This window comes from Mus caroli, chromosome 2, assembly GCF_900094665.2.
Source record: "Mus caroli chromosome 2, CAROLI_EIJ_v1.1, whole genome shotgun sequence".
Lineage (NCBI taxonomy): Eukaryota > Metazoa > Chordata > Mammalia > Rodentia > Muridae > Mus > Mus caroli.
The window spans coordinates 130,824,757-130,839,994 of NC_034571.1; the positions used below are offsets into that span (position 1 = coordinate 130,824,757).

The 15,238-nt window shown below is 42.4% G+C and overlaps 1 protein-coding gene across 3 annotated transcripts in view; it reads left to right on the plus strand.

Moving 5' to 3' along the window:
• The window catches only part of Btbd3 (BTB domain containing 3), a 30,702-nt gene extending 16,387 nt beyond the window's left edge, over positions 1–14,315 (plus strand). The window contains exons 2-5 of one of the 3 annotated variants that reach the window (XM_021149695.2): positions 5,871–6,159; positions 6,651–6,741; positions 7,278–7,396; positions 10,356–14,315. In XM_021149695.2, coding sequence (XP_021005354.1) covers positions 6,017–6,159; positions 6,651–6,741; positions 7,278–7,396; positions 10,356–11,388 — 1,386 coding nt within the window. In that variant the 5' untranslated portion in view covers positions 5,871–6,016 and the 3' untranslated portion in view covers positions 11,389–14,315. Of the gene's footprint in view, positions 1–5,283; positions 6,160–6,650; positions 6,742–7,277; positions 7,397–10,355 lie in introns of those variants that run through there. The other 2 variants (XM_021149683.2, XM_029474002.1) reach the window with 2 other exon arrangements.
• Positions 14,316–15,238: the final 923 nt, after the last annotated feature.

Below are 15,238 nucleotides of genomic sequence, written 5' to 3' on the forward strand. Positions count from 1 at the left end.
CATTTATCAAAGTGTTTTCACAAACATGTAATTTTGACTTCACAGTAAATGTGAGAGGGCTGAGCCATATGTAATTATTCTATTTGGCATATGAGGAAAATGAGGCTCTCAGATACCAAGTAACCAACCTTCAAGTCACTTGTTAATGGCTTTTAACTTTTTCACTATTCATGCTGTCTTGGTCAGCTCTTCATTTATCTCCAAAATTAGAAAGCATGTCCCATGTTTTCTGGCAGCTGCTGCTATCTTTAGAGATGGCCAGCATTTTGCCACTTATCTCTCTAACCTCCCAGACCACAAGCATAATGCTTGCTTGGTACTGAAAGGACACATAAGCCAATCCCAGGCAGCATTCTAACCCAACTCATCAGGTTGAACTGTTTCCTGTTACGTCCTGTGACTCGGGGTTGAGAGTGACACACTCTCAGTCTACCACATTGCCTTGGTTTTTACCTGTCCTGTAGTAAGCCACGTACAAGTCCGGACAACGAGACTAGAGTTAGAACAAGCTAAACTAGAGTTGCCAGTGTTGTTGTTGCGGACACAGAATCCCATGTTAACCTGGAGTATCTGGTTTTCTAACCTTAGGTTTACGTGGAGAGCCTCCTGAATATCAGCAACTTCCCCAAGGCTCTTCCATCCCATGAGAGGACTTTCTAGATCCTGTCCATTTCTTGCCTGAAATGCCCCAACAGGGGTGTGGACCATGTATGTTATTGGTGTGGACCATGTATGTTATTGGCTTTTGTCTTTGTGAACTCTGTACATATATTTTTCTTTTATAGTAGATTAGAAATACAAACAGAGGATTATGTGTGGTGTGGTTGCTGTAAGTGATACAGCGGGTTGTGTGGGACAGACAGAATATGGCCAGCAGACCTGCCTTGCAACCCAGGTGTCTCCCTCCTGTTTACTGTGAACCTTTCTTTACAAATCCCTCACACTTCTGTAATGCAAGTGGTCTGTCAGTTAGACTGCTGCTCTCCAGGATTCCAAGAGTCCCTTTCCCAAACTGCCTATGTAAGTTGCACTGAGTTGAGCCAACTGGGAGTCCTGTGAAGAAAGCATGATCCTAGTGAGCCTAAGCTCTGTTGATAATTTTCTCATTAATTCAGAATCCAATGAAGATAGATAATGGTGATTCAACTTTCTAGCAATTATAAAATCAATAGAAACCCGCTGTGATTCGCTAGCCTTTGGACCCAGGTTTCTGCTCCTCCCTGGTACAGTGCAGGCTCTGCACTGTGTATTTTGGAAATGCTTTCTTTAAAGGTTGGAGGGCTTCTTGACCTAGTTACCTCACTAAGGGAGATTAACTATGACTCAAAATGCTCTACAAAAGAGAAAGTCTTGGAGCAAGTGAAACAATGCTAGTAGTGACGAGGTTGTCGATGAGTTTTCCAAACTGTTGGTGCTGTGTCTGGATTGGAGAGTGGGTAGATGAGATTCTGTTTATATCTATATGAGGGGGTGCAACGTATTTAATATGTAGCAAAGTAGAAACAGAAGCAGAGAACAAAGATACAGGGATTCATACTAGCTTATTTGGTTTTCCCTCATAACATTTTACTGCTGCTATTTTCAACCTGTCGTGACCCCTTTGAGAATTGGATGATCCTTTCACAGGGGTTGCCTGAGACCATTGGAAAATACAGATTTCACATGAAGATTCACAACAGTTGTGAAATCACAGTTATGAAGTAGCAATGGAAATACTTGTAGGTTGGGGTTACCACAGTATGAGGAAGTACCTTAAAGGGCCGTGGCTCTGTTTTCCTGTATCTTGGGTTATGCATTACTCTGAAAGGCAGCTGACAGCTGTTGTCCTTCCAGAAACATCATCCACACATGCATGCAGTTTGGTGGATTTCGTGTGCATTCTGTTAAGTACATGGGATCTAACCATTTTTTCTTTCTGATAGTCCCTTGTCTTCAGTTGTTGATGGGAAGGAGCCTTGGATATAAAGCTTTAAGTACCCCAGAAAATAATTCACTTTCTCAAATCAGTCTTTAAAAGGCTTGACTGTATCAAGAGCAACATCAAAACATAAAGAATAAAATAGAAAAAAATCAGTTTGAACTTTATATTTTCAACTCTTATATGTATGCTCTGCTCTAAGTCAGAATATAAAATATGACTCGAACTGGATTAAGCATCGTTGGTTGGAGAAATGCTTTTCCAAACAAACCTCACTGTTCAGCTGAGAAAACTGGGTCCCTTAAAGATGGATAGGATTTCAGAGCCCCCTTCCCGTGCTCTGGCAGTTAAGTGGCTTAGCCAAAATGGAACAGTTTCTTGGTTGCTGCTGATGCCAGTGTGCACAGCTAGCTTTCTGAGACAGAATTAGGGAGTTGATTATTTAAGGGTTGGCTGTTTCATCTGCTTGGTATTTTTGAAACCTGTTGTTTACCTCTGAGGATCTGGAGTAGATCTTCTCGTCCAGACAACCATACACTATAGACTCTGACTTGCCTGGCCGCTCACCTGGATCTTAGAATATGCCATTAATCAGAACAGAAGAATTTTAGAACAAGATAGGAGGAGAGGTTAAATTCTTGGTTCAAACTAGATTAAATTATCTTGAATTGTTTGGTCATCTGTTTGAAGAAACTATGTTGGCGGGCCTAGAACCCGGATCTTTGGGGAAGTCTTTCTCAAACTTCAGTGCTGTGCACAGTGTGGAAAACTTGTGAAAATGCAGTTGTGATCCAGAATCTTATGATTCCAAATTCCCTGAAGGCTCCGGTGACTGCTGCTTTTGGCCCTGGGACTGCAGGTTTAGCAGCAGTGTGTGGCCTGTCTTTAGAGGAGGAGAGGCAGCTGTGTGTGTGTGTGTGTGTGTGTGTGTGTGTGTGTATCTCTTAACAGCCATCTCACCAGCCCCTGGCCATGTGAGAGAGAGTGGCCTTCTACAGCAAGCACTGTTCTAGGGCGTCCATAGCACTCAGTTCTCCTATTCTTTTCATTTTTCAAGTTTTTCTACAAAGCTTGGTCATTCCAGATATCTGGGATCTTTAGGTTCAAAAGAGGGTCTTCTAAAGCCTTATGTAATTTCCTTTCTCAAACTACTACATGCACTTTCCCTCTTCTCCTTAGTGAGGCAGAAGCTGTAGTTTTGGAGACTTTTTGTGGTGCTAGTCATAGCCTTATATAAGATGAGTAAAGACCTCAAATCCTTACATGTTGTTCTTTTGCTTCTTCTGTTTAGTCTTCTTCTGTTGCCAGTTAATAGTGACAGCCTCAAAACAGCTGGTTCCCTCTTCCATTCTAATTGATTAGTTCTGACCTGAGAAGCCAGATATAGGGTCTGTTAGAAATGTTTGGGATTTACGCTCAGAAGTGCCTCTTATCAGAAGGGCTTTGCAGACAGGTTTGATTGAGAACTTGAGGAGCAGCCAGTAGACAGGCCGTCTGTTTGACCTGTTCCTGGTAGGCAGCTCACTCAGGAGCTGCTTATTTTCTTAGTGCCTTTTCCTCGGTGTTCTGTGTGGGTGAGTGAGAGTCTATCTGTCTGTCTGCCTGTCTGTCTCTCTGTGAGAGTGTGTGTGTATATTGGACATAGCTGTTTGTGTGTTATGTGTATGATATGTGGGATGTTTGTATGTGGTGTGATATGTGACTGTAGTGGGTGTGGATGTTTGTATCTGTATGTTTGTGTGGTGAGTGATGTATATATGTAATGTATATAGGCGTGCACGCGTTTGTGTGTGTGTGTGTGGTGGGAGGCAGAGGTTGACATTGTCTTCCACTGCTCTCTGTTATTTTTTGAGACGAAGTCTACTCATTTACCTGTAGCTGACCAATGAGCTAAGGCTAACTGGCTACCAAGGCCTAACTAATAACCCTTACCTACTGCTAGAGTTAGGGTTATAGGTACAGGCTGCTGGGCTGTGCTTTGCTTCTCTTCCTTCCTTCCTGTGCTGGGGATCCAAACACTGGTTTCCATTCTTGTATTACCAGTACTTTATTTTACTTCTAGATACTTTCCAACAGGTTATCATATCTCTAACATTAGCCTCAAAGTACAGCTGAAGGTGACTTGCAAGGGTATTGATGTGCGGTGTCTTAGCCCTGCAGTCTAGAATACAATGATTGTCATAAATAAGCAGCAACTTGGTTCCATCAAAAATGGGGATAGGTAGCCTTGTCTGTGTCTCTCTCATACTCTGTGCTCGCAGAGGCTTTCGAATGGCTTTAAATAATGACAACACAAAGGAACGCCTTTGGAATGATTTAGGATTAAGATGCTAGGGGATTTAAAAACTTATTCTGGTATGTAATACTGTTAGTTATAGTAACAGTGTTCTCATTTGCTGAGGAGTCTCCATGCAGGCGAATGTTGCATAGCACACAGGGCCAGGACTCTGAAGGATCAGGGACCAGAGGCAGCAGATAGCCTCTCTACTTTGAACAAACCCGAGTAATCCCACAGATGGGGTGGGAGTCACTCTAGTCACTAGTCTGCCTCTACAAACTGTGAAGCTCCAGTAGATGCTGTTTTACCGGCAGCTGCCCGAAAGCCTTATTCTCATGTAAAGCAAAGAGATCTTTTGCCTTTTAACTAGTTAATAGGAGACTTTGATCATTTAAAATAGCCCTACTACTGGTGCTGTGCTAGAGTTTATGGATTATTTAAAATTTGTATGACAAGATTAAATGTAGGCTTAAGAGTAGCGTTGGATTTTGAGATCCCGAGCAGTGCCCCATCTGACTTATCTGCAGTGAATCACAGGGTTTAGACACTGATTATCAGAGTTGTCTCATTTGAATGAATGCTATTTTCATATCTACAGTCTGCCTTATGCTTGAGTACAGCTAAGTATGCTGGTGGAAGCTCATCGTAATTAACTGTGTTTTGTGACCTGGGACACAGGTCCAAGATCAGTGCCCAGCTAGAGAACATTGGAAGCAAGCTAAATGCGGAGCCTTAGCAAAACATCCAGAGACTAAAAAAAGACACCCCCCCTCCCCTACCCTGGCTGGGCTTAAATGTGTTTGGTTTAATTTCAGCACATTGGTTCCCTTTGGCTTTATAGTCTAGGAGATCCTGTTCAAAATACTTGCAAGTAAATGCTGCTAGGAGGAAGATTGTTGCCAGAAAGAGAGATTAGACATATGTGTTCCCATTCTTTGTTAATGGCTTTTGCTTGTTTTGGTTGAAATGAAAATGTTCCTGTACTAAAGAGAAATAAACCCCTCCCTTCCTGTTTGCAAATGTCTTTCATTTGCTGTTTATCTTAATTAAATATACAGTAGAAAAGAGAATGTAACTGCTGCTCCTTTAATATCAGAGCTGTGCACGCTACAATAGGTGTCACTGTTTGGCTTCATCCAATCCTGATTGGTGGCTTCAGCTATTGGCTCGGAGCTCTGGCTGTCTGACTCCGTCTGCAGGGCTGTAATACCTACTCTCCTCTCCCGATCCATTCACCACACAACTTCACCGGCCGGCCGCACTGACTCGCTGGGCTCACCACGTCTTGCTAACCTAATTCAGAAAGCAAGCGCCTCAGCTCTCTCTGCCTGCCTCCTTTGCTCAGCTTTGCAGGTGATCCAGAAAACGGCTGGTTTTATGCGCAAGTAAGAAAACCAGGAATCATGATGGGAATGTATTTAACAGATCCGGTCCTGGATAAAACTTAAAGCCAGTTTCTCTTCAACATAGTGAAAAGGTCACCTTGCCTGGCTGGGAAAAGCAGGAAAAAAGCAGCCTGTCGGTCTCTGTTAACATCTTAGCTCCGGCTAGCCTCTTTGCCTTGATGTTTGAGCAAATTTGCGAGATCTAGCTCTAAAGAGAGACATCCTGTACTCATGGTAGATGATAAAGAAAAGAACATGAAATGTCTCACCTTCTTCTTGATGCTTCCAGAGACAGTAAAGAACAGGTCCAAAAAAGGTTCAAAGAAAGCCAACAGCAGCGGTGGCGGTGGCGGCGGCAGCGTTGGCAGTGGGAGCAGCAAGTTGCCCCCAGTTTGTTATGAAATAATTACCTTGAAGACTAAAAAGAAGAAGAAGATGGCTGCTGATATATTCCCCCGTAAGAAGCCAGCCAACTCCAGCAGCACCACTGTCCAGCAGCAGCACCAGCACAACCTCTGTAACAACAACCTCATCCCGGCCCCCAACTGGCAGGGTCTTTATCCCACCATCAGAGAAAGGTAAGCGCCCTTGCTGGCAGGCCAGCGTGTTTACTCTCAAAGTTTGCCAGTGGTGAAGTCTCTGTTTTTTCATGACCTGTAATGCAGTTTACCACGAATCCCGGCTCCTCTTCCCTGGAGGCTCTACTGGAAATGGAAAGCTGCCTTGTATCTTTTCCAAAGCAGTACAGCTGTTTTCCTCTTAGATAAAAATATTTTTGCAAGCTGTAACATTTAAGCAGCAGGGTTGTGTCTGTGGAGCACAGAGACAGGAAACCCTTCATTTGTCCTAAGCCCTGTAAAAGTTTAGATAACTTTTAAAACTTGAGTTCCTTGCCATGTGTATGCAGTGATTTCAGGCAGTGGTGTGGCTGGACCCTTTGTATGCTCTTTAGCTGGGAAGTAGAACGCTGAGCTGTTGTTGCTTAGCTTAACTCTAAGTTTTGTGTGTTGGGGAAGGGCTGCTAGGAATACAGGCTGTTGTGAATTAATGACTCGCCTCTTGTTTGTAGAAATGCGGTGATGTTCAATAATGACTTGATGGCAGACGTACATTTTGTGGTTGGGCCACCAGGTGGGACTCAGCGGTTGCCAGGACACAAAGTAAGCAACAGCTGCATTACCGGTTTAGTCCTGAGATTTACATAGAGGGACCCTGTCAGCACAGAGCTTGGTGTGGGCAGGCAGCCCGCCGGCAGCCACTGCATGGTTCTCCCAGTTACAGAGAATGGAGACCTTTGGCCACACTTCATTTTGTCTTTGTTTCCTTCTACACGGTTGTATATATCAGCCAGAAACGTGCCCTCCTCATTCTCCAGGGCTAGGAAATGTTGTAACTGGTTTGGAAAGTCCTCTGTTTACTGTACCTATAGAAATCCGATAAAGAACCCATGGTTTTATTTATTTCCCAATGGGGTGGGAGTGTATATTAATGTCAAAGCTTTGAGATATTGATAGAGAGCCCGTTTTGTGTGAAAATCTCATGCTCCCCTGTCAGGGTGCACCATAGCCTGGCTGTTTAAAACTGCGGGTTATGGACTTTCCATGTTCCCGGCCCTCATTGGCTAGCTGATTTTTGGGATTGACTCTGCAACTGCTTTCAGTTTAGTGTGTGAAGTGAGCTCTCCCTTTCTCCACAGTACGTCCTCGCTGTCGGGAGCTCAGTGTTCCATGCAATGTTTTACGGAGAACTTGCTGAGGACAAAGATGAAATCCGAATCCCAGATGTCGAACCTGCTGCTTTCCTCGCCATGCTGAAGTAAGCATTATGTGTGTGTTTGGAAAGAGTTTGCTTGTGCTGTGTTCCTGCTCTGCTGGCCTCTCAGTCAGATCTGAGTTTCCTGTAAGCGAGAGAGAGGGGGTGCTGCTTGCCTTGTAAATGGTCTTAGAGAGAACCGTGCTTCTGTCCTATGGAATGTCGCAGGCAGTTAGAGTCATTCCTTAGCCTACAGCCTAGGGGCAAAGAGCTCAAGTGGTGAGCTGCTTTTAGGGACATTTTAAAAGAAAAATAGCTTTCTGGAATAAACACTGTTTAATAGGGATGCTCTCCTTCTGAAAGCAGTACACTTTAAGGAGGCGTCAGAGAAATATACCTTTACTTCACAATGAGAGCAGTGGTGTACCTTGTTTCGCTAGCAACACTAGGGCGACACATGCCTTCTGTGTTGTCTAATGCCACCAGAAGTGGAACTAAGTATCTCATCTTTGACTACATATATTTCACCCACAAAATTGGGAATGCAATTTTTTTGATGAAGAGATTATTGAAGGGATTGTTTCCTATAGTTATCTGTAGATTAATACAAACAATCTTAAATTAGTAATATAAAATCGTAAAAAAGATTGTGGTAGTCACATATTTACATAAAAAATTTCATATCTCATAGATCCTTTACAGACTCTAATGCATGTTAATCGGGTACTGGGAATCATCTTTACCAGTGTCTAATGCTAAACAATGAGATTAAGCCTAGTTATTATAAGTTGTATTTATAAGGTTTTTCTTAACTGTTCAAGGTTATATATTGATCTGTGAATTTCATTTCATTGGAATAAATTTAAAAAACAATGTTTTTGAAGAAAAGTTGCCAAGTGGGTCAAAAAGTTTGACAATATTCTTACAATTTTTAAAACAATCATTATTTTTTATTTACTGCTTACTGAAAAATAAGTTCTAGTCAGTTTCAGAGTTTTTAAGTATGTAATTCCCTGGTCCTGTAATGGCTTTGAAGCCTAATTGAACTAGAATGCTCCCAGTGGGGAGCGGGAGCAGGGAGATTAAAGGCAAGTGAGCATGTGAAGGACCATAACAGTAACTGCTTCATCACTTCTTAACCTTCAGCATCAGTCCATTAGAGACCACCACCGAGAATCCTCTCGACCTGTTTGGATCCATGCCCTTCCTCACTGCCTGTGAAGTCCGCTCTGTGTGTGACAGTGCCATCTGTTGTTGGTGGAATGCAGCCCTACTTAGCATCTTGGCCTCACTGAAGTCCAGTAGAGTGTTGTTTCCCAGACACATGTACAGTCAGGAAACAGGAGCAAGAATGTCGGAAAGTTACATCTTGATCAAGTCATTTGATACATTGTTTGCCAAATATCTTCTCGTGCAAATAGATGTATTACCTAGAGCATATTAGTGCAGTTTTTAAAAATTATGGAGTCAGGTGGGGTGGAAAGAACAGGGCGTGAGTGAGGCTCCATTTGCCTTGTTGCTATGCTACAGTTGCAGCAGTAGGAACTGAGGTTTCCCTCTCCTGTGTCCTAGGGGAGTAGCTGTACTCAGAAAAGGAGTGGCAGCTCCCTTGAGTTCCAGCCCATATTCTGGATGCTCTCCTGGTCCTGGCCCTAGGCAAAGCACAACTGTACTGCAGCTGTGTTGTTGAGTGGTCTTGCCGGTGTAACCGGCTTAGCCTATAGAGAAGACAGTTTCCTGGAAGAAAGTGTTTATTACTGAGGAAACCTTTTGGCTTGTTTATGTTTTTTTTTTTTTTCCTCTCGAAAGCTAATCTTGGTTTCTTAAGTTAGGTATGTTTTACAAACATGAAATAAAATTACTATAAAAAAAATCAAAGTACCCACTGCTTTAGCTTAAAAACTTTGATAAATTTTCTCATTGTTGTTCATGGGCAAAGTTCTCACTGATTATCCTTTTGTCCTGTAATATAAGATAGCAGGTCGTTTCCACCTTCACAGACTGTCTCAAGAAATTGCCAGTATTCCCCCAAACAACAAGAAGTATTTCATCTCCTAAGATAGCTACAGCTCCCTAAAGCACAGAATCAGTGTGCATGTGAGCTGGCTCTCTGCTTTGTCTCTGAATAGATGCAGGGGAAAGGAATGTTTGCTTTAGTTCTGAAAATAGGACCAATAGGAGTTTAGAACTTTAATACTCGCAAGATTTATGGAATTCACTGAAAAGGTAGTGTTGAAGTTTATGTGGTGATTTATTAAACTTGGAACCACTTCAGAAATATTTAATATCAGGTTTTATTTTGTGTTTTAGGAAAGTCCCAAATCATTAAGATTTTTAATTTTGACCTTATAGTTTCAAAAGACATTTGTTTTTATTGAAACAGAAAGTGGAATAGAGCTATATATGTCTACTTTAAACTTTGCTGGTGCTGAAGAGAGAGATGGCTCAGGGGTTAGGAGTGCAGCTTCTGCAGAGGTCCAGGATTCGGGTCCTAGCACCTTCTCAGGTAGCTCACGGCTGCCCATAACTCCAGTTCCAGGGAGCCAGTGCACTCCTCTGGACTCCCAGAGTTCCCAGGTGCCCAAACATACACGCAGGCACACATATATAATTTTTTAATAATAATTTTTTTAATAAATAATTTTTAAGCTATAGGATTGGGAATGTCAGTGCTTTAACATTTAATACAGTATAATAGAAATTTTCTGTGTTTTCGTAATCTTATCTCTGATATTCTTTTAGATAATTGGAGTATCTCTTATTTTGTTGAAAATAGACTGAATTTGTCTTTATAAGATAGAAGATGAATAGCAACACAGTTAATCCATTTAATTATATAAGCTTACTGCTGAGCTGAAATCCTAATACCTTATGACTGTATTTCAGAGGCTTCTTTAGTGTGTTTGTAGTGACTGTCACATGAAAGTATGCTCTTGGACAGGCTTGAAAGCAGTGGCTTCCTTCCTTGCTGCTCATGTACGTTGTGTGGAAATCTGCTTACATGCTGGCTACTTTCTTTCAGATACATCTATTGTGATGAAATTGACTTGGCTGCAGACACAGTGCTGGCCACACTGTATGCTGCCAAAAAGTACATAGTCCCTCACCTCGCCAGAGCCTGTGTTAATTTCCTGGAGACCAGCCTAAGCGCCAAGAACGCCTGCGTACTTCTCTCCCAGAGCTGCCTGTTTGAGGAGCCAGACTTGACACAGCGTTGCTGGGAGGTGATTGATGCCCAGGCTGAGTTAGCGCTTAAGTCTGAGGGATTCTGTGACATCGACTTCCAGACGCTCGAAAGTATCCTCCGCAGGGAAACGCTGAATGCCAAAGAAATAGTGGTTTTTGAGGCAGCCCTGAACTGGGCTGAGGTAGAATGCCAGCGGCAAGATCTGGCTTTGAGCATTGAAAATAAACGCAAGGTCCTAGGAAAGGCCCTGTACTTGATCCGCATCCCCACCATGGCCCTGGATGACTTTGCAAATGGTGCTGCACAGTCCGGGGTATTGACTCTCAATGAGACCAATGACATCTTCCTCTGGTACACTGCATCCAAAAAACCAGAGCTGCAGTTTGTGAGTAAAGCCCGCAAGGGCCTGGTCCCCCAGCGTTGCCACCGATTCCAGTCATGTGCCTATCGGAGCAACCAGTGGCGCTATCGGGGTCGCTGTGACAGCATCCAGTTTGCCGTTGATAAGAGGGTGTTCATCGCAGGCTTTGGGCTGTACGGCTCCAGCTGTGGCTCTGCTGAGTACAGCGCAAAGATCGAACTCAAACGGCAGGGCGTTGTCCTGGGCCAGAACTTGAGCAAGTACTTCTCAGACGGATCCAGCAATACCTTCCCTGTGTGGTTTGAGTATCCAGTGCAGATTGAGCCAGACACCTTCTACACAGCCAGTGTGGTGCTGGACGGCAATGAACTCAGCTACTTTGGGCAGGAAGGCATGACGGAAGTTCAGTGTGGCAAGGTGACTGTCCAGTTCCAGTGCTCCTCAGACAGCACCAATGGCACTGGTGTACAGGGAGGGCAGATCCCCGAACTCATATTCTACGCCTGAACTTTTCTTCTTTTATGCAGCATGAGGTGCCCGCATGGGCCCTCCTTGCCTGACGCTTAGCTCATCCGCAGATACGTGGTCAGCACAGGTCATTTGTAATGAATGAAGCAGTAGGCAGTTTCTAATGTCTTTGAACCTTGTAATTATGTACAGGCTAAAATGCAACATTCCGCTTTTAACTCTATGCTTAGAAGAGCCAAGTTCTTACTCAGGCTTTGTGGGTTTCTAGTTGCGTCTGTACGCCTAGGGAGATCGTGTGCTTTTCCAAGTGCCCACCAACCTCCTACTTCTGTACCTCTGAAGAAGATTTTGGATCAACTTGAATTTCCTTTGATGAATGGAAATATGTATCCTAAAGTAGTATCATTATTTTTAAACAGAACCCCTTTCTCTCAATAAATAAATAAAAGCAAAAACAAAGAACAGGTAAACCTCAGTGTACAAATTTGAAAGAATATTTGCTTTGTAACAAATAAACTTAGAAAGTAAACACTAGGCCAGTAGTCAAGTCTGACTCTGTTCTTTTACATTTGTGGCTTCTGGGCCTTGCTTTTAGAGTCTTTGTATCTTACATTCATATATGTGTTACTCACTAAACAGTTCAGACTCTTGATGTAAGGAATTAGATATTTGTTTAGGCCATGATTCCAACTACAAAGCAGACTTATATTCTTTCAGGTTAGAAGACAAGATACCAGAATGCAGACAGCTTCCTTCAGAAGTGATGAAATTGGAAAATGTCATTGTTGATAAAAAGAAAGTTTGCAAACTTGCTAATTTATACTCTAATGGGTAAAAGGGAAGCCTGAAAATGCCTATACAACCAGCAGTCAGGTTACCAGTGAGAAAGAAGCATATACAATTCAGAAAAGCCACTCTGGCCTGGTAGTTTTGGACCCCCCACGAATACACACTCACACACACACTATTGGTTTGTTCTTAAGTCTTACTGCATAGGACTCCCGTTTCTCCACCCCCTCCCCTGTTAAAAGAGGACCAAACAGTTCTTTAGAGGTATGGAGTAACGGTTTTGTAGCACTACTTGTCAGTGTGATAAAGTACTTTTTATGCTTTTTCTTTTAAATCGAAACATTCTTTATCTGATGTTGACCATAGACGATCTTATTTGTTGATTATGAACAAGCTTCTGGACTGCTAGAACCTGGCCTCTGGCCATCTTAAAGTGCCAATATATGACTGCAGGGTTTTTGAAAAATGGTTCGGAGTGACACTGGGTTATACCGAGTATTCACCTCATCAGCATCACATGCAGTTCTTATTTGTCCATGATACCATCCGCAAAGAGGGAAAAGCTCGCAGACAACTTCTCCTTTTCCATGATGGCTCGTGTTGGCTTAGTGCCTGTGGCCCTGGTAGTGTCCAGTGTAGTCACTTGAAGCTGAAATATCCATGTGTTTCTGGGCAGCTTTTCTGCTCAGTGTGATCCTGAGATGGCTCCCCGCCACCCAGAGTGTGGTCCCTGGCCGCCTCCTTCTCCTGCTCTGTAAGCCAAAGTTGACTTATCTGGAGCAGGGGCTAGTCCTGGGGTGTGTGTGTCTGCGCAATATGTGCATGCAAATGTGCTTGCCAACTCAGGAACTGCCTCCTCTCTGCCTGGCTAGTGGTGGGTGTGTCAGAACTAACCCACACACCCCCTGCCGGTACCAGCAAGGCCCAGTGAGTGACTGCTTTTACTCACTGGGCATCTGGGCCATTTCTTCCCTTGCAGATATGGGCTTGTGGCCTTTGGCCAGCTTCCCTGGTGGAGGAGAGCACTGGATTATGGGAAATGTTTTAATCATTTTGCCATTACATACATCTGTTAACATAGTTGACCAAAAGCTGTTATTGATGACAACTTTCCAAAATTATCTCTTAATTGCTTCCTAATAAAGGGGATGACAGGTTGTAGTTTTGGCAAAGCATCAATGAGATAAAGGTAACATTGTCAATTAAAATTACTTCAACAAAGGTTTTTGTTTACAATTATGGTTAAACATTTCAGTAATTCATAGCTACCATACAAATTGGTATGGTACATGCAAAGTGACTGGAAGGCACTTAATTTTAAGCCAGAGGAGAAGGAACTTTGTTTAGCACAGATTGCATCCTGTAAGATAGTTGGGCTGGGTGTGATAGCCTTAAAGGGGCAGTGTCTATCCCCAACTCTCTCTTACTGTGACTGAGCCACCCTCCATGTGGCTGGGCAAGTGCAGTTCACTGAGGATGGAAGAACTTAACTTACTATTAATCATTATTATGTTTCCAAAAAGATATATCCACTTTCTCACTTGGCCTATGCCAAGAACTGTGGGTAAGATTGAAATGCTGTACCTAAAGTAAGAAATTTTAGGTTCTGAACCTATTCTCCTGTATGCATTTTCAGCAAACTGAAAGATAATGCGCTTGCTTTGGTTTTCTTTGGTAATTTTGAACTTTGTAGTTTGTAAGAATAAAAATCATTGTTCTGACAGGGCTGGCAGCTCTAGTGTATAAACACAACTTCATTAAGCAGAAAATGCTGTAGATGCTTTGCCCAGCATACCTGGCAGTCTTCATCATTGTTCATACTGGGGATAAGGGTAACTAGGCTAGCAGTTCTAATGCAACATTCTTTAATCATATCTTAAGATAGTATTTAAGTAAATGGTCTAATTTCTACATAATTATTGCACTGAACTGTCTTTTTTTTTTTTTTAAGGTGTTTAAATAAGCTCAGCTAATTCAGGACACTGCATCCAACCATGCATCAGTGTGCTTGACTTTAGCAGCTTACCGCATTATTTATGAAGGAAAATATATAAATATGAAGTACCTCATGTTGAATGTTATTGTACTGTATTTTTAATGTAACAGTGCAGATCTTGTTAGACACATGAATGTGTATAATCATGTTAAATGCAAATAAAATAAAACTGGTTCATAGATTTGCTTTTTTTAGTATTTTTGTTGCCCTTGAAATAGTAAAAAATTAATTCTGTCACTTTTGGTGCCACTGCATTTACGACGATTGTTTCATGGGAACATTTGTTTGCAAAGTGTTCGATATCTTTGATTCCTAAAGAAGGTGTAGTTTGAGGCAAAAGCATCAGAGGACAATGAATGTGTTAATCAATTGTATTGTTCGAAGCCTGACTGCTCAGTAAATAAGAATGAGTGAGTGAGTGAGTGAGTGAGTGAGTGAGTGAGTGGATGGATGCCTGTATATTCCTGTCATGGAGTTGGTGGTTGGCTGGCATTCGGAGCTGTAGTCGCCATAGTTCTCTCTATGTACCCACTGTACTAAGAGAGCAGTGTACTGAACCTCATCTGCCTTCTCACAGGACCTGCATTGCTGTTTGCCAAGGTCTTAATTGGGTCCAGAAATAAAATAAACAAACTCCCAAATAAGAGTTTTAGTGTAGTTGTTATATACTCACTTCATTTCCCATACTGCTTCCCAGCCTCAGTGCTCTTTGGCCTTTTGGATAACAATCAGATGTATATCCCTGTGTCACGTATATCTCGCTCATAACACAGCCATATACTCAATCGTAATTCTATACATAGTTATACACACATACATATTTTCTTTGTACCTTTCCAATAATTGTTCTGTAGACTTTATTATGAATCTTTCACCTATCCAGGTTCAGACTGTACTATGGACTTGCTCAAAAGATTTTTGGAATTACTCCTAAGTATGAGAACTGGAACCCCCCACCCCCACCCCACCGCATCCTCATCTTCTTAACCACAGCTACAACCTGAATTGCAAAGATCTTTAATCCACCAAAGTCTCAGCTTTCATCTCTTCTTTGCTGCTATTTAAAGTTAATCCGCATGTTTGGTTGCATTATCCCAAGACAGT